The 20,228-nt window shown below is 39.4% G+C and overlaps 1 protein-coding gene across 33 annotated transcripts in view; it reads right to left on the bottom strand.

Annotated features, from left to right (window-relative positions):
• Positions 1–352: 352 nt before the first annotated feature.
• PABIR3 (PABIR family member 3) overlaps positions 353–20,228 on the bottom strand; it is a 52,597-nt gene continuing 32,721 nt past the window's right edge. For 5 of the 33 annotated variants that reach the window (XM_065538767.2, XM_065538772.2, XM_065538776.2 and 2 more), the window contains 5 exons: positions 10,334–10,377; positions 10,181–10,235; positions 8,114–8,206; positions 2,365–2,461; positions 353–727 (listed from right to left, as the gene is read on the bottom strand). In XM_065538767.2, the coding sequence (XP_065394839.1) occupies positions 525–727; positions 2,365–2,461; positions 8,114–8,206; positions 10,181–10,235; positions 10,334–10,377 (492 nt within the window). In that variant the 3' untranslated portion in view covers positions 353–524. Of the gene's footprint in view, positions 1,306–1,457; positions 1,695–2,364; positions 2,462–6,346; positions 6,409–7,617; positions 7,707–8,113; positions 8,207–10,180; positions 10,236–10,333; positions 10,378–20,228 lie in introns of those variants that run through there. The other 28 variants (XM_065538773.2, XM_065538778.2, XM_074029776.1 and 25 more) reach the window with 16 other exon arrangements.

The raw sequence follows: 20,228 nt of genomic DNA, 5'->3' as shown, positions 1-20,228 counted from the left end.
AAAAATGTAAAAGACTACAATTTGTCAACATTTTTCCACACTTAATTAGAATACGAAATTAGTCAGGGTTAATCGGGTTGAGTACAAATTGAGTGAAGCCTCAATTACATATTATTTTCTTTCTATTCAGTTAACTTTAATTCATCTTGCTCTTCTACCTACTGCTTCCCAAAAAATTGAATATCTAAGGATTCATGTGCAAAATAAGCAATCCTTGGATCAGTATGGTACAACTCAGTCATAAAAATTGCCTTTGATATGTGACTTTTCTTTACCAAGTGGAAGCTAGTAGTTACTGAAAATAGCTTTAAAGACTAGCATGGACCATTAAGTACATAACTGTCAAACATCATTTTACTTTGTTAATTGAACAATTATATTTTATCAGAATTATGTTTCATAAGATTATTTTAAAAAGTCAAGGTACAGCATTTTCTAGACAATAGCAGCATAACAATTTATGCTTGTATCTTCAATGTAGTTCTTATTTGGAAAACATCTTTGAAAATATTATTACATTGAATTTAAGGACATACACAAAAATTGTACACACAAGTTCTGTAGATAAATAGAATTTTAGGAAATTGAGGAAAAAAGATAAATAGGAGATAGTTTAAATTATAAAGTACAATTCTCATTGCTCTGACTTGGTTTGCTTGATGTGTGTGTTTCTCCATTGGTGAGAAAGTCTTGGGATGGGTGAACCATTTAGTTGAAAGTTCAACTACTAGAACAAATGAGAACCAGTATCAGAAGGTGACAAAGGAGAGTTTGTGACAGTGCCGATTTCAGTTGATGAATTACCAAAAGACCCAGCATTGCTGTTGTTTCCATCAAAAGTAGCTGGAAATAGACTAGAAGAAAGTGCCACTCGTTGATAGCAGAACTCAAGAGATCTATCTGTCTGCATACTCTGCTTTTTCTACACATGAGTGCAAAATACATGACTAACAACTGGCACTTGTCACAGGCAAAGTTCTGTAAGAGTCATACAATGAAACCACCAGTAACAATAAATGGAAATCCATGGCCAGGTGCGGTGGCTCATGCCTGTAATCCAAGCACTTTGGGAGGGCAAGGCAGGTGGATCACAAGATCAGGAGTTCAAGACTGTCCTGACCAATAGGGTGAAACCCGGTCTCTACTAAAAATACAAAAATTACCTAGGTGTGGTGGCACACACCTGTAGTCCCAGCTACTCAGGAGGCTAAGGCAGGAGAATCGCTTGAACCCAGGAGGTGGAGGTTGCAGTAAACTGAGATGGCACCACTGCACTCCAGCCTAGGAGACAGAGCGAGACTCCGTCTAAAAAAAAAAAAAAAGGAAAGAAAAAGAAATCCATTCTGGTATTTCCTGTTTTTATCACTAAAACATGCTTTCTTAGGCATGCTTTTCAATAATACTCTCAACCCAACAAGGTAGACAAAAATCCAAGGAAGAAAAGACAGGCAGATGACTTTTTCCAATGATGCATTTTTATGTATTTCTCTAGTATCTCTTCATCTAATGCCAAAATCTCACTTCTAAAAATGTATCCACCATATATTAGTATCACATACATCTCATAAGAAAAACACTCCGCCAGGTGACGTGACTCACACCTGTAATCCCAGCGCTTTAGGAGGTCAAGGCAGGTGGATTGCTTGAGTTCAGGAGCTTGAGAACAGCCTGGGCAACATGGAAAAACCCTATCTCTATAAAAAATACAAAAATTAGCTAGGCATGGTGGTGCACACCTGTGGTCCCAGCTATTCAGGAGGCTGAGGTGGGAGGACTGCTTGAGCCTGGGAGGGGGAGGTTGCAGTGAGCCAAGATTGTGCCACTGCACTCCCAGCTTGGGTGACAGAGTGAGACCCTGTCTCAGAAAAAGAAAAAAAGAAAATAAAATAACTCAAGTTTATAGCATCCATTTAGAATATTAGTTTTGTTTGTTTGTTTGTTTGTTTTTCGAGACAGAGTCTCACTTTGTCGCCAGGCTAGAGTGCAGTGGCACAATCTCCGTTCACTGCAACCTCTGCCTCCCTGGTTCAAGTGATTCTCCTGCCTCAGCCTCCCGAGTAGCTGGGATTACAGGCACACACCACCACGCCCAGCTAATTTTTGTATTTTTTAGTAGAGACGGGGTTTTACCATGTTGGCCAGGATAGTCTCGATCTCCTGACCTCATGATCCACCCGCCTTGGCCTCCCAAAGTGCTGGGATTACAGGCGTGAGCCACTGCGCCTGGCCTGGAATATTAGTTTTGAAACTTCTAAGAATAGTTAATAATATACCATACTTCTGAATACATACAATAGCCAAAGTAGACTTAAAAAACAAGTAAAAATGGTCAATGAATGTTTAAAATCTCATGTTAGTACTTACCACCCATTATTTTCTGACAGTTGGGAAGTATCAGAAGAAAGTATGTTGGTTGTGCCTTGGAAAATCCTTTTTGGTTGATATTGAAATGCCATTTCACCTATGACAATATAGTAGTTCAAGGTAGATTATGTTGTATTTAACATGTTTATTATGATTTTAATTGCAAAAGTAATAGTTATTCACTGCAATTAATTTATAAAATACAGAAAAGCACAAAGAAAACAATTTTAAGTAACGATTGTTCAGACATAACCATTCTTTAGTAATTTTTGAATACGTTGTATACACGATTGTTTTTTAAATAAAATTGGGTTTGTACTGTATATAATATTTTTAGATTTACTTTATGTTTTCAGTGATTATAATTTTATTATATTATTAACTAAATTCTATAAGATGATATTATTAATTATTATTATTATTATTATTTTGAGAAGAAGTCGCTCTGTCACCCAGGCTGAAGTGCAGTGGCACGATCTGGGCTCACTTCAACCTCCGCCTCCCAGGTTCCAGTGATTCTTGTGCCTCCGCCTCCAGAACAGCTGGGATTACAGGCGCAAACCACCATGCCCAGCTAATTTTTATATTTTTAGTAGATATGCGGTTTCACCATGTTGGCAGGCTGGTCTCAAATTCCTGGCCTCAAGTGATCCACCCACCTCAGCCTCCCAAAATGCTGGGATTACAGGCGTGAGCCACTGTGCCCGGCCCTGCAAGATGATTTGATATAGCTATGTAGTAAGGCTGTTTAATGAGTTTAATGTCATTCCTTATTTTAAAACTTTAGATTGTTGCTATCTTTATTTTGCTAAATGTACACAATGAAGTAAATAGATAAGTTCTTTTATAGCACACAAGGAACAAAATAAGTGTATCTTTAGAGACTAAGGTAGAACATCTAATCGTAAAACAAAAAAAAAAACAAAAAAAAAACCAACAAAAAAAAACTGCATTTCTGGCCGGGCGCGGTGGCTCAAGCCTGTAATCCCAGCACTTTGGGAGGCCGAGACGGGCGGATCACGAGGTCAGGTGATCGAGACCATTCTGGCTAACACAGTGAAACCCCGTCTCTACTAAAAATACAAAAAAAAACTAGCCGGGCGTAGTGACGGGCGCCTGTAGTCCCAGCTACTTGGGAGGCTGAGGCAGGAGAATGGTGAGAACCCGGGAGGCGGAGCTTGCAGTGAGCCGAGATCGCGCCACTGCACTCCAGCCTGGGCGACTGAGCAAGACTCCGTCTCAAAAAAAAAAAAAAAAAAAACTGCATTTCTGTAATCTTTGCCTTGAAGTAAATGCTAAAATCTGCACAGTGTTTCACATTCATATGATAACCATTTCTGGACCTGAGCAAAACTGACATTTAAGCCCATAACTTCTATTGGAATGATAAAACACTAAGGTCACCATTAAGATATTGCATAGACCTTCCACAGAAGTGTAATTATGGCTCATAAAGTTTAAAAGAAGTCTGGTGTCCTGTGCCTTGCCAGATTACACTTATGTCACTATAGAAAAACTACTCAGCTCTCCTTTTTGGTTTAACATTGAAAACATGACAAATCAAAACAAATTCCTTGTAAAAGAAAATTAGGTCTTTCTTTGCTAAAACCAGCATTACTTGTCAAACGATATTTATAGCTGCCCAATTTCTGCAGTATTCCGATATGAAGGCTTATTTACTCTCGCTTATTCCTTTTTTTTTCTCAGACAGAGTCTTACTCTGTTGTCCAGGCTGGAGTGCAGTGGTGTGATCTCGGCTCACTGCAACCTCTGCCTCCTGGATTCAGGCGATTCTCCTGCCTCAGTCTCCTGAGTAGCTGGGATTACAGGCACGCACCACCACCCTCGGCTAATTTTTGTATTTTTAGTAGACACAGGGTTTTGTCATGTTGGCCAGGCTGGTCTTGAATTCCTGACCTCAAGTCATCCTCCCGCCTCAGCCTCCCAAAGTGCTGGGATTACAGGCATAAGCCACTGCGCCCGGCCCATGTTCTCGCTTATTCCTGATGGAAGTAACTGCTGCTTCTCACCATAAAATATGACTTCATATGCTTTGGAGATGCTAATCTTGATCTCACTTCACAGAATCCTCATTCTTTTTAGTTCCCCCGCCCCCTGCCTCAGGACCTCTTTTATTTTTATGCTATCTTTCTCCTACATTTCATTTGTATTAATGGGGTCCAAATAGGATATAGTTTGTTGTTTCCCAAATGAATATGCATATTCCAAAATATATGAATAAATTTCAATTTCTGTTTATCTGTTATTGTATCTGGCCAAAAATGGCCAAATGAATTTTCAGCACATTTGTATAGGGCATGCTTTGGAGGGTGGGGTATGACTTAAAATATGGACTAGGTGGTATATACAGAATTCGCTTTGGAGTTCCGTCAGGGATACCTCAAAGAAATAAGGCAGTCCTCTTTCAGAGCAGCTGAAAACCAAGTGTGAGACAGGTCACATCTCCGAAGACACTGGGCAGAAACCACATCTTTTATGTCAAAATTGATCTATAAAAATCATTTTTAAATCATAAATTCTAAGAAAACTCCAGATGCTTTTCATGTGATAACATATTTATGTATACATGTCTCAAAAGGAGAACTATTTTAATCTGGTAAAACATTCCTCAATTTAAGCGTACTTTATTTTAAATACTCAATTGACCCTCGACTTCTAACAGCTCTTAAACTCCTGATATATTTGAATACTTTTTCAACACTAGCCCAAATTTCACAGCACAGGTAAAAGACCCCTAAGCTTAGTAACTGAAGCATCTTCATAAAACAATGTGCTTACTTTGGAAAAGAGTGTTTTCCAGAATTTATCTAGCCCTTGATCTTAGAATACAAAAAGTACATGCTGAGTTAGTTATGTTGTGTTGTTAGGAAGACTGCCATTAATTAATCCAAAATACACAAAGAACATTAAAGCATATTTCAGTTTCTTTCCTATTCTTATTCTTCTTACTCCTCTTTCTTAATAGATTTTTCACAAAACCATTTCCCCTCCCCATGGTAGTTAAACATTGTACTAAATATACAGGCTTATGCTTGTAATCCCAGCACTTTGGCAGGCCGAGGTGGGCAGATCACCTGAGGTCAGGAGTTCGAGACTAGCCTGGCCAACATGGTGAAACCCTGTCTCTACTAAAAATACAAAAAAAAAAAAAAAAAAAAACAATAGCCGGGTATGGTGGCAGGCACCTGTAATCCCAGCTACTGGTGAGGCTGAGGCAGGTGAATTGCTTGAACTCGGGAGGATGAGGTTGCAGTGAGCCAACACTGTGCCACTGCACTTTAGCCCAGGTGACAGAGCAAGACTCTGTCTCAAGAAAAAAAAAAAAAGAAAAAAAAGGAAGAAGAGCATAATTTAGTGAGGTACCATTGAGAAGTGGGATCCAGGATCGTAGGAGTTTTTAAAAAACCCTTCTGTTCTTTCCACTGCCCTTTTATTACTGAGTAGGTGGGTCACTTTAAATATATTTAACCAAAAATAACTCCCATAAAGAAACTAAACACCAAAGAACATACACCTTCATATATATTTTTAGTGTTGTAAGTGGATCTAATTTGTGTCAACTTATTCATATGATAGCAATGTGTGTGTGTGTGGCAGTGAGGCAGGGGTTGACATTCAGCAAAATACTTGATGACTGACTCACTCTATTTGTTCATTCTTTCATTTATTCTCTACCTTGTTTTAGAAAGTAATGAAGATAGCTAGCTTGGTGAATTATATTGAAAATCATAATAGCCAACTAAATTGGAATTAAATTTCTCACTTCACATTTATGTAGCATTTTAGAGTTTTCAAAATATCCTTATATATATTTCTAGTTGCATAAAATGAAAGGCCTCTAATAGCTTATTAAATATATTTTAAATAAATAAAGCCTTTAAAAATAAATTTTTGTATAACATTTTATTTTAGATATTTTATAAAATAACTTATATTTATTTCTGCTGGTAGATAAAAGTACCTTTTCTTTTTAATGGTCCAAGGATACTTGGTCTAATAATGTTGGTAGGATTTTGACTTCTTCTAAAATAAAATCATCATGATCATTATAAGAAATATTTTTTAACAAAATCAGCATGACTATTTCATTATAACAGATCTAAGGACATACACAAAAACGGGACTCTGTATAGGACATGGCATTACATCATTTTACTGCTTTTCTTTGTTTTTTATTTTTATTTTTTTCCTGAGATGGAGTTTCGCTCTTATCACCCAGGCTGGAGAGAAGTGGTGCAATCTCAGCTCACTGCAGCCTCCGCCTCCTGGGTTCAAGCGATTGTCCTGCCTCAGCCTCCCAAGTAGCTGGGATTACAGGCATGCACCACCACACTCGGCTAATTTTGTATTGTTTTAGTAGAGACGGGGTTTCACCATGTTGGCCAGGCTGGTATCGAACTCCTGACCTTTGGTGATCCACCCACCTAGGCCTCCCAAAATGTTGGGATTATAGGTATGAGCCACCACGCCCAGCCATTTTACTGCTTTTCTTTACATATGGGTAAAAACAGGAATGCTTTAGGAGCAAACTATCTTCTAATTCTCAAGGATTCAGGATTTTGAATCCTAGAGTCTACAAAAACCTATAGTCCTGGCTGGGACTTGCCTTGAATGAAGGTGAGAATCACGGTTGAAGTTGTTTAAAGTTCTAAAGATAGCTCTGATCCTTATTAACAAACTTGGTTAGAGAAAGATTATGTATTAGCAGGGTGAAGGAATTACTAAATTCTTCTTATGTTCTTAGTCACCTGACTTTTTCAATATACAAAATGATAAACTGAAACAGTGACTTTTTTTTTTTTGTTTTTTTTTGAGATGGAGTTTTGCTCTTGTTGCCCAGGCTGGAGTGCAATGGCGTGATCTTGGCTCACCGCAAACCTCTGCCTCCTGGGTTCAAGCAATTCTCCTGCCTCAGCCTCCCGAGTAGCTGGGATTACAGACATGAGCCACCACGCCCGGCTAATTTTGTATTTTTAGTAGAGACGGGGTTTTTCCATGTTGCTCAGGCTGGTCTTGAACTCCTGACCTAAGGTAATCCGCCCGCCTTGGCCTCCCAAAGTGCTAGGATTACAGGCATGAGCCACCGTGCCCGGCCGAAACAATGACATTTTAATTTCCCTAAAAAGAAGTCACTTCTTTGGTTGGCACAAAACTTGGAGCTATTCTTTCTTTTAAGTTTCTATAATTCTTGTTTTATAAGCAATTTGGTATTTTCATACAACATAAACTTACATGATGTATTGTTGCGTAGGACTGGGAATGTGACTTGAAGGAGAACCAGTGCAACTCACACAAGTTTGTAATGATGGAGAGAAACACTGCTAAAATCAAATTGGAACAGAGGTTTTAAAACTGCCACTTTTCTCAGAAAGCAGATCATTGGTTTCCTAGGGAGGGGCAGGGATGGTGGGGAGGGAGACTGGGGTACAAAAGATCATTAGGAAATTGTTTTGAGGGTGGGAACTGTTTGATATCTTGATTATGGTTGTGGCTACAGGATTGTACACAATTACCAAAATTAATCTAACCCTATACTTTAAAGTTGGTGAATTTTATTACATATAAGTAATATTTGAAGAAATGAAAAAGGAGGGAAAACTGTTAGTTAGAATCAGATGTACTGTGACAAAATATATCTCCCAAAAGATTTTTGTTGGTGACCATTAATGTTCCTAAATATTTCCTAAATATTTCAAGGGACATAGACTTTTAGGTATTCCTTTCTTACCTTCCCAGTCTTCTTGATGGAAGAAGCCATTGAGGATACTGGTGTTAAATCAATGCACTTTAGAGAGGATGATTTCTGTGAGCCATTGTCATTCTGTGTAAGCAGAAAGCAGTGTACAATTGTAGCACCAATTGTTTATTAACCAAATACTTGAGATACCTGTTGCACAGGGAAGTGAGTGCTTACTACTGAGTCACTGGCTGCACCATGGTAAAGAGCTCTCACCATCCTAAAGCAATCAGGGAACCCAAAATTCACTTCAATAAGCAAAGGTACCCTTTTCTCTTTTGGGAATGAGAGCTATATGGTGATTGAGGGGCTTCCCAGCATGCCAGAAAGTCCTAGAATGTGAGTGCTCAATACTATAAACACAAATCCTAAATTTAAGCTCTTCTCTTTGCTTCGACCTGTGCTTTGTTATTGAAAACTATAATGCTACGTCCAGGAAAGGACCAAAAAGGTTTTGACTGGAACTAAGATGCAAATGAGACAGCAGGAATAACTACATTTATGGAAACTGTCTCTAGATTTTGCATAGACAAAATCAGTACTTCATAATTCAGGATTTTAAAATCTGCCCTTTTCTTTCTAAAACAAGCCAAGTGTGTATTACATGTACCCTTCCTCTTCCTAACACACTTACAGATTCTCTTACTCATCCATGCCAGTACCTGAAGTAATTAGAATTGGGCCAAAGGACTCCAGCAGTATCAATCCATTGTATTAGCACCAAAACATGAACAGTGACAGGCTCCAGAGATTATCTACTCATTCTCCCAGACCTACTCCAAAATCAGGGATAACTGCCCATGTAAGGTACTCAGGGCTCAAAGGAAAATAAGATGCCATTGCTTCTGTTGACAATCCATTTCTGTATCGAATAACTCCCAAATCTGAAGATTGACATTAGTTAGAATCTCTCCTATTCAAATTTCAGCTCAGTACTTGTTTTGTCACTATCTGGGATGTCCATAGAAAAGAACACTAAATATCATTCAGCTACCACAACTAGGTAACCACAATGTGCACACAGACATTTAAAAATGTTAACAAGAGATGAAACTAAATTCTAAGTATGTTTAAATTAAAGGTTTTATATTAAAATGATAGTGGGAGAATGTGTTACAGGCTGATATGGTGTGGCTGTGTCCCCATTCAAATCTCATCTTGAACTGTAATCCCCATAATCCCCACGTGTTGTGGGAGGAACCTGGTAGGAGGTAATTGAATCATGGGGGTGAATTCCCCAGTGCTGTTCTCGTGATAGTGAGTGAGTTCTCACGAGATCTGATGGCTTTATAAGCATCTGGAATTTCCCCTGCTGGCACTCATTCTGTCTCCTGCCACCCTGTGAAGAGGTGCCTTCTGCCATAATCGTAAATTTCCTGAGGCCTCCTCAGCCATGTAAAACTGTGAGTCAATTAAACCTCTTTCCTTTATAAATTACACAGTCTCGGGTATTTCGTTATAGCAACGTGAGAACGGACTAATACACAGGCATAAAAATGCAATATTTTTCTAGTAAGTCTATTGTCTGTGGTCTCTAATATATAGTTCATAAATTATTGAGAAGGGAGTGAAATCTTTTATTGTTTTGTTATCTAAGCACTTTAACTAGTGCGACTGAACTTTTTTTTGGCCTGCTAGGACAGAGAAGAAACTGGTCCACAGCAGCTATGGTTTTGTGTCACAAAACTGTTTACTTTGAACTCCACTTTCAAATAATGGTAGCTATTTTTATGAGTAAATCATGAAGTATTTCTCAAGAGCAATCAAGGGCTAGGTGCAATGGCTCAAGCCTGTAATCCTAGCATTTTGGGAGGCTGAGGCAGGAGGATCCATTGAGCTCAGGAGTTCAAGACCAGCCTGGACAGCATAGTGAGAACTTGTCTCAAAACAAAAAAAAAAATTAAAAAGAGCACTCAAAAATTATTTATGCAACAGATACAATTTTTGTTTCAAACTAGAGCTTAGATTTCTAGAAATTACAGCAAAACTAGATATGCCAACACCACAAGTCAGTAAAAATTTGAAATTTTCTACAAAACTGAAGTTATAATACCATACCAGTTTCAAGCCTTCTTCCCAAGATTGACTTATCTGTATCTCAGTTTGTATTTTCCTACAAAAGAAATAAAAACTGCAGTTTGCCTATCTGAAATAAAAGATATAATTAAATACACAAATTATGAGAATAGTAATTCAAAGTACAGTACTCACCATTCATACATTGTTTCTCTAGTTATTAAATTCATGGCTTCTTCCTGTAAAGGTAGGAAAATGAGAATAAACTGAATACCCATTCCTATGGTTTTATAAAATTTGATTTCATTTGGATGCACCATTATTTTTATTCACTGGGCTATAGAAGAACTAGAGAATAAACAAATCTCTAAACAAGTATCTGGTTCTCTACCCTTTATTGCGTCACAAATTATCACACCAAAGATCTATTACTTGTGCATTACAGTACATCAGATATGCAGGAACTGATTAGATGAAAAACTTTGTATTTTTCTTTTTTCTATTTATTTATTTATTTATTTTTTTGAGATGGAGTCTCGCTCTGTCGCCCAGGCTGGAGTGCAATGGCACGATTTCTGCTCACTGCAAGCTCCGCCTCCTGGGTTCACGCCATTATCCTGCCTCAGTCTCCCAAGTAGCTGGGACTACAGGCACCCGCCACCACGCCAGGCTAATTTTTTGTATTTTTAGTAGAGACAGGGTTTCACCGTGTTAGCCAGGATGGTCTTGATCTCCTGACCTCGTGATCCACCCGCCTCGGCCTTCCAAAGTGCTGGGATTACAGGCGTGAGCCACCACGCCCAGTCAAAACTTTGTACTTTTCTTTATTCAAAAGCAAAAACATTAAGCATTCAAAATTTACAGCTTTCTCTGAACTTTTTAAAGGTCTACTAGGACAGAGAAGAAACTAGTCCACAATAGCTATGGATAGCCATTAATACAATGATATTAATAAAAATTACTCACAGTACACAGACAACAAATTAAATGCCTATCAGGATAAGTTTGCTTAAGTAAATGATGAGACAAACATAATTTAAATCTAGTCGTTGACATCAAAAAACAACTATTACATATTAAATGGGAGACAAATGGATCCTATTTATATAAAATTGTAACAGAGGTGCTCAGAAAGATGTTCACCAGAAACTTAACAGTGGTTATCAGTGAGTAGTGAGATCTGCAGTAATGTGTTCTTTCTTCCTTTGCACATTACTATATTATTTGACTTTTTATTAATATGCAAGTATCATTTTCACATAAGTAGTTTTGTTTTTTTTAAATAACCCACCTATAGAAAGACATCCATGTTCATGGATTGGGACAATGTTTAGATGACAATTCTACCCAAAATGATCTACAGATGCAATGCGACCCTTACCAAAGTCCCTATCACGTTTTATACAGAAACAGAAAAATCCATCTGAAAATTCATATGGAATATCAAAGGACCCCAAATAGCCAAAGCAATCTTTGAAAAGAAGAACAAAGCCGGAGGACTCATACTTCCTGATTTCAAAACTTCCTACAAAACTACATAGTCAAAACAGTGTAGTTCTGGCATAAGAACAGATGCATACCAGCACTTTGTGAGTCCGAGGTGGGCGGATCACCTGAGGTCGGGAGTTTGAGACCAGCCTGGCAAACACGGTGAAACCTCGTCTCTACCAAAACTACAAAATGTAGCTGGGTGTGCTAGCACACGCCTGTAATCCCAGCTACTCAGGGGGCTGAGGCACAAGAATTGCTTGAACCCTGGAGGGAAAGGTTGCAGTGAGCTGAAACTGCACCACTGCACTCCAGCCTGAATGACAGAGAGCAAGATTCTGTCTAAAAAAAAAAATAAAATAAAAATAACATTCATATAGCAATGGAACAGAATAGAGAGCACAGAAATAAGCCCTCACATAATATATGGTCAAATGATTTTCAAAGTGATGTCAAGACCATTCAATGGGGAAAGGACAATCTTTTCAACAAATGATGTTGAGAAAACTGGAGCTCTACATGCAAAAGAATGAAGTTTAATCCTTTTTTTTACCCTATGTAAAAATTTACTCGAAATCAATTAAAGACTTTAACTTAAAAGATAAAACTCTAAATCTCTTAGAAGACAACATGAGGGTCAATCTTCATGACACTGGATTTCACAATGATTTCTTGGATATGATACCAAAGGCACAGGCAACAAGAGAAAAAAATAGATAAACTGGTCTTCATCAAAATTAAAAAACTTTTTTTTTTTTTTTTTTAAGATGGAGTCTCACTCTGTTGCCCAGGCTGGAGTGCAATGGCGCAATCTCGGCTCCTACAACCTCCGCCTCCTGTGTTCAAGCAATTCTCCTGTCTCAGCATCCCGAGTAGCTAGGATTACAGGCACACACCACCAGGCCCAGCTAATTTTTGTATTTTTAGTAGAGATGGGGTTTCATCATGTTGGTCAGGATGGTCTTGAACTCCTGACCTCGTGATCCGCCTGCCTTGGCCTCCCAAAGTGCTGAGATTACAGGCGTGAGCCACTGCGCCTGGCCAAATTAATGCTTTTTATTTTATTTATTTATTTTTTTGAGACAGAGTTTTGCTCCTATTGCCCAGGCTGGAGTGCAATGGCACGATCTCAGCTCACTGCAACTTCCACCTCCTGGGTTCAAGCGATTCTCCCGCCTCAGCCTCCTGAGCAGCTGGGATTACAGGCACCTGCCACCACACCCAGCTAATTTTTGTATTTTAAGTAGAGACGGGGTTTCACCATGTTGGCCAGGCTAGTTTTGAACTCCCGCCTCAGCCTCCCAAAGTGCTGGGATTACAGGCGTGAGCCACTGCACTCGTTTTTTTTTTTTTTTTTTTTTGAGATGGAGTCTCCCCTCTGTTGCCTAGGCTGGAATGCAGTGGCGCCATCTCGGCTCACTGCAAGCCCCACCTCCTGGGTTCACGCCATTCTCCTGCCTCAGCCTCCCGAGTAGCTGGGACTACAGGTGTCCACCACCACGCCTGGCTAATTTTTTGTATTTTTAGTAGAGACGGGGTTTCACCATGTTAGCCAGGATGGTCTCGATCTCCTGACTTAGTGATCCGCCTGCCTCAGCCTCCGAAAATGCTGGGATTGCAGGGGTGAGCCACCGCACCCAGCAAAATTAAAAAAACTTTTGTGCATCAAATGACACTATCAAGAGTGTGAAAAGACAACTGGAGAATTGGATAATATGCTTGCAAATCACATATCTGAAAAGGAATGAATATCCAAAATATATGCAAAACTCCTACAACACAGTGACAACAAAAACCAACCCAATTAAAATATGAGTAAAGAGACTGAATGTTTCTCCAAAGAATACCTACAAATGACCAAAAAGTACACGAAAAGATGCTCAACATCATTTGTCATTATGGAAATGCAAACCAAAACCACAATGAGATGCCACTTTCCCCCCATTAGGATAGTTATTTATTTATTTATTTATTTATTTATTGAGACAAGATCTCACTCTGTCACACAGGCTGGAGTGCAGTGATGCAATCTCAGCTCACTGAAACCTCTGCCTCTCAGGTTTAAGTAATTCTTGTGTCTCAGTTTCCTAAGTAACTGGGTTTTTTATTATTTATTTATTTATTTATTTATTTATTTATTTATTTATTTTTGTGACAGAGTCTCACTCTGTTGCCCAGGCTGGGGTGCAGTGGCACAATCTTGTCTCAATACAACCTCTGCCTCCCAGGTTCAAGCAATTCTACTGCCTCAGCCTCTTGAGTAGCTGGAATTACAGGTGCATGCCACCACACTCAGTTAATTTTTGTATTTTTAGTAGAGATGGGGTTTCACCATGCTGGCCAGCTGGTCTCGAACTCTTGACCTCAGATGATCCACCCACCTCGGCCTCCCAAAGTGCTGGGATTACAGGCCACTGCACCGGGCCAAATTTTTAAATTTTCTAAAAACATCATTTCATTCTTATCTCATCCTTTTTTTATATTTCTACTTTATATATATATTCTATGATTCACATGATATATAATAGTAAAGTGGTATATGTCCAAAATGTATAAGTAAATGCAGTATACTTATGTTGGAGGCATGTGCTCAAACATTTTCTCCTGATGTGATATGTGATCGAAAGAGTTTAAAGATTGTTGTCTATAGTATAAATAATACATGTTTGGGGTAGTCCATAATAGAGGAGTGGTGTGAGTTGTGTGAAAGAATTAAAATTTGGCCACGCACGGTGGCTCATGCCTGTAATCCCAGAACTTTGGGAGGCCAAGGCAGGAGGAATCCTTGAGCTCACGAGTTTGAGATCAGCCTGGGTAATATAACAAGACCTCATTTCTACTAAAAGAAAAAAAAAATTAGCCGGGCACATGTGGTACTCATGTCAGTAGACCTAGCTACTCAGGAGGCTGAAGTGGGAGGATCTCTTGAGCCTGGGAGATTGAGGCTGCAGTGAGCCACAATTGTGCCACTGCACTCCAGCCTGGAATAATATGAGACTCTGTCTCAATAAACAAATATATACATAAATAAAGATTTGACCTAGTCCTTCAAAGATGTATAAAATACGAACAAGCAGTGAGTAGAGGGAAGGGTATTCCAAGCAGAAGAACCCATATGAACAAAAGTTTAGGAGAGGGGAAAAATACAACAGATTTAGAGATAGTGAGACTACCTTGGCTGAAACTGAGTTTGTGCTACAAAGTAATAAGACAGAAAACAGGAGAGGTAAGACAGGGCCAGATTTACAGGTTCTTAAATAATCAAAGAGTTTGAATTTAAAGAATTTGGCCAGAATCACGTTGTTGTCAGGACCACAGGCTTTGGAGACAAACAGAACTGAGTCAAATCCCAGCTCTATAACCTACTACCTGTGCAAACTTAGGCAGGTGACGTCACCTGAGCGTCAGTTTCTTCATCCATATGAAGATGACCATAAGAATGAGGATGATGAGGTGGCTGTACAGTTCTCACCACACTGCCTGGCAAACAGTTCAGTGCTTAAGACATATTAGCTATTTTTACTATTATTCAATAGGTAATGGGAAGCCATTGTGACATTTTGTATGGGGGGAAGAAAGTGAAAATGATATTAAAAAAAAAAAAAAAAAAAGTTGGCCAGGTGCAGCGGCTCATGCCTGTAATCCCAGCACTTTGGGAGGCTGAGGTGGGTGGATCATGAGGTCAGGAGATTGAGACCATCCTGGCTAACATGGTGAAACCCCGTTTCTACTAAAAATACAAAAAGTAGCCGGACGTGGTGGTGGGTGCCTGTAGTCCCAGCTACTCGGGAGGCTAAGGCAGGAGAATGGCGTGAACCCGGAAGGCAGAGGTTGCAGTGAGCCGAGATCGTGCCACTGCACTCCAGCCTGGGCGACAGAGTGAGACTCTGTCTCAAAAAAATAAAAATTTATCTTGGTTTTGATTGTGGAAGTTGGATTCAACTGGGAGAGACAGAAAAATCTATTGGGATATTATTTCAGTAATCTAGACCCGAGGGACAGAAGAAGGAAGTGGCAGTGACAACAAAGAGGACATTGTCAAGGAAGAATTCGTAGGATTAGAGGCCTAATTGGATACGGTAGAAAAATAAGGAAGAAGTGAAGATAAATCAAGAGCTTCAAGTCTTAAAACTGTGACTATTTTGATACTATACAATGAGGTATCAAATTGAGAGCTTTGAGTCTTAAAACTGTGACTATTTTGATACCATACAATGAGGTACAGAAAATGAGTGGATTGGAGAAGGTAATTTAAGAAGATAATTAGTCTTTTAAAAACAATGGAATAACAGTAAACTCAGCAAAATGTAACTGTTAGTATAGTTCTTCGATTTAATATTATATAGATATTCTCCTCTAGTGTGAAGCTCAAAGTATTTGGTAGTTCATTCGGTCAACAAGTAAAGAGCAGGTAGTTCTGTGAAATTGAGATAGAATTCTACTTAATATTCCTCCCACTGAAAGCTGGAGCATTAGCCAAAATCAGCTATTGAAGGCTGTTAGGAGAAGAGTGTTGACTTTTTTTCATTTACGTCTTGCCTATTTCCAAAATGGATTTGTGATGGCTTATAATAAAATAAGATTGTTAAAGTAAGTATAAAAGGTCAAGAGCCATGCATTATAACTGTAAGAAGCAGAGTACAGTATACTGGAAATCTAGTTTAAGGACAGTTATTATACTTGGATGTTAAAGTTAGCTTTCCATTTTTCAGGATACATAGTAAAAATGGGAACTGTAAGTTACCAACTTTTGCTCTCCGAGGAGACAACATCTGAAAGATTTTAGTTGCTGAGTGCCTGCACAGTACCCAATGAAGGCTTGTTGAAAGAATGAAACAATCTGTAAACTAAGAGCAAATTAAATTTTTTTCTTTTTTTTTTTTGAAAAGGAGTCTCACTTTGTCACCCAGGCTGGAGTGAGTGCATGGTACAATCTCAGCTCACTGCAACCTCTGGCTCCCGGGTTCAAGTGATTCTTCTGCCTCAGCCTCCCAAGCAACTGGGATTACAGGCGTGCCTCACCAGGCCTGGCTAATTTTTATATATTTAGTAGAGACAGGGTTTCTCCATGTTGATCAGGCTGATCTCGAACTCCCGACCTCAGGTGATCCACCTGCCTCGGCCTTCCAAAGTGCTGGGATTACAGGCATGAGCCACCGTGCCTGGCCAGCAAGTTAAAACAAATTTTTTTTAAAAGACGGAGTCTTGTTATGTTGCCCAGGCTGGTCTTGAACTCCTGGCCTCAAGTGATCCTCCTGCTTCGGCCTCTCAAGTCACTGAAATTACAGGCACGAGCCACCACACCCAGCTCAATTTCTTTTTATTGATTTTTACTTAAGACACTATAGAGAAAGTCAAGTTGTTATTGGGTGCCAATGACTCATACCCTGTTTAACAAATCAGGAATTAAATATAAAGCTATATAATAAAAAACTGTGAGCAAACTGTTATGGGTTGAATTGTGTCCCCCCAAATTCCTATGTTGAAGTCCTAATCCCCAGTGCCTCAGGATGTGACCTTATTTAGAGACAGAATATTTTCAGAAGCAAGCAGGTTAGGATGAGGTCATTAGGGTGGGCCCTAATCCAATATGACTGCCGTCCTTCATGAAAAGGAGAAACTTAGAAACAAACACATGTGCAAGGAGAACACTATGTGAACATGAAGATAGCCATCAACAAGCCAAGGGCAGAGGCCTGGAGCAGATCCTCCCTCACAGACCTCAGAAGGAATCAACCCTCCTGATACCTTTATCTCAGACTTCTAGCCCTAAGAAATGTGAAACAATATATTTCTGTTGTTTAAGCCACCCAGTTTGTGATACTTTGTATGGCAGCCTGAGCAAACTAATATACAAACTATTTCTGCATGGCACTTATTTATGTTTAGAGCTTTGGGAAACAGGGAACTACAGACTGAATGCGTTCAGATCTTTTGGAATACGAGCTCAATTTTTATTAGGGGCCACACGTGGTGGCTCACGCCTGTAATGCCAGTACCTCGGGAGACTGATGCAGGAGTACCACTTGAGGCCAGGATTTCAGGACCAGCCAGGGCACCACAGGGAGATGTCATCTCTACAAAAAATTTTAAAAATTGGCCAGGCGTGTTGGCTCACGCCTGTAATCCCAGCACTTTGGGATGCTGAGGCGGGTGGATCACCTGAGGTCAGGAGTTCTAGACCAGTCAGACCAATATGGTGAAATCCCATCTCTACTAAAAATATAAAAGTTAGCCAGGCGTGGTGGTGACTCCAGTCAGACCAATATGGTGAAATCCCATCTCTACTAAAAATACAAAAGTTAGCCAGGCGTGGTGGTGGGTGCCTGTAGTCCCAGCTAGTCGGGAGACTGACAGGAGAATTGCTTGAACCTGGGAGGCAAAGGTTGCAGTGAGCCAAGATCATGCCACTGCACTCCAGCCTAGATGACACAGCGAGACTCTGTCTCAATAAATAAATAAATAAATAAATAAAATAAAAAATTATCCAGGCATGGTGGTGTGCACCTGTAGTCCTAGCTAGTTGGGAGGCTAAGGCAAGAGGATCACTTTAACCCAGTAGTTCGAGGCTGCAGTGAGCTATGATCATATCACTACACTCCAGTCTAGGCAACAGAGCAAGACCCTGTCTAAAAAATAAATAAAATAAAATTTTTATTAGGAAAGGAAAATTACACAAAATAATTCCTATTTAGGAATAATAACTGTGTTTAGAAAATTAACTTCTAGCTTGATGGTCTCAATCTCTTTAATACTTAGAAAGCAGCTAATAATAACAGTTGAGAAGAAATTGTCCTAATTGCTTAATAAGAAAGGTGTAACATAAACCAAATATTGGCCCAGAACCTAACATTGACTTGGGGCTGTGTGCTCATTTAAAATTAAAAGCAAATTTCATCATACTGTTTTACAGGAGGCCAGGTGTGGTGGCTCATGCCTGTAATCCCAGCACTTTGAGAGGCCAAGATGGGCGGATCACTTGAGGTCAGGAGTTTGAGACCAGCCTGGCCAACATGGTGAAACCCCCTGTCTACTTTAAAAAAAAAAAAAAATAGCTGGGTGGGGTGGTGGGCGCCTGTAATCCCAGCTACTCGGGAGGCTGAGGCTAGAGAATCGCTTGAACCAGGGAGGCAGACGTTGCAGTGAGCCGAGATTGCACCACTGCACTCCAGCCTGGGCGACAGAGTAAGACTCTGTCTAAAAACAAAAACAAAAAAACCCACTATTTTACAGGAAATACAGAGGATAAAAGAACATATTAACACCACATGGAAGCAAAATCAGAATGTGAGACATTATACAGGACAAATGGCCTCCCTGGTTTGTTCAATAAATAAGAGGCATGGAACAAAAAACAGGCAGAAAATGCTGTTTTACAGCATGGTACTGGTACCAAAACAGACATATAGACCAATGGAACAGAACAGAGACCTCAGAAATAACATCACACATCTACAACCATCTGCTCTTCAACAAACCTGACAAAACAAGCAATAGGGAAAGGATTTCCTATTCAATAAATGGTGCTGGGAAAACTGACTAGCCATATGCAGAAAACTGAAACTGGACCCTTCCTTGTACTTTACACAAAAATTAACTCAAGATGGATTAAAGATTTAAATGTAAAACCCAAAACCATAAAAACCCTAGAAGAAAACCTAGGCAATACCATTCAGGACATAGGCATGGGCAAAGACTTCATGACAAAAATGCCAAAAGCAATTCCAACAAAAGCGAAAATTGACAAATAGGATCTAATTAAACTAAAGAACTTCTGCACAGCAAAAGAAATTATCATCAGAGTGAACAGGCAACCTACAGCATAGGAGATAAGTTTTGCAATCCACCCATCTGACAAAGGTCTAATATCCAGAATCTACAAGGAACTGAAACAAGAAAAAACAACCCCATCAAAAAGTGGGCAAAAGATATGAACAGACACTTCTCAAAAGAAGACATTTATATGGCCAACAAACATACAAAAAAAAGTTCAACATCACTGATCATTAGAGAAATGCAAATCAAAACCACAATGACATACCATCTCATGCCAGTCAGAATGGCGATGATTAAAAAGTCAAGAAACAATAGATGCTGGCAAGGCTGTGGAGGAATAGGAATGCTTTTATACTGTTGGTGGGAATGCAAATTAGTTCAACCATTGTGGAAGACGGTGTGGCAATTCCTCAAGGATCTAGAACCAGAAATATCATTTGACCCAGAAATCCCATTACTGAGTATATATATCCAAAGGAATATAAATCATTCTACTATAGACACATGCACATGCATGCTTACTGCAGCACTATTTACAATAGCAAAGACATGGAACCAACCTGAATGCCCATCAATGATAGACTGGATAAAGAAAATTTGGTACATATACACCATGGAATACTATGCAGCCATAAAAAGGAATGAGAGCATATCCTTTTCAGGGACATGGATGAAGCTGGAAGCCATCATCCTCAGCAAACTAACACAGGAACAGAAAACCAAACACTGCATGTTCTCACTCATAAGTGGGAGTTGAACAATGAGAACACATGGACACAGGGAGGGGAACAACACACATCAGGGCCTGTTGGGGGGGTGGGTGGCG

This window comes from Macaca fascicularis, chromosome X, assembly GCF_037993035.2.
Source record: "Macaca fascicularis isolate 582-1 chromosome X, T2T-MFA8v1.1".
Taxonomy (NCBI): domain Eukaryota; kingdom Metazoa; phylum Chordata; class Mammalia; order Primates; family Cercopithecidae; genus Macaca; species Macaca fascicularis.
The sequence above is the reverse complement of the archived record's forward strand: the minus strand, read 5'-3'. Positions and strand labels throughout refer to the sequence as shown.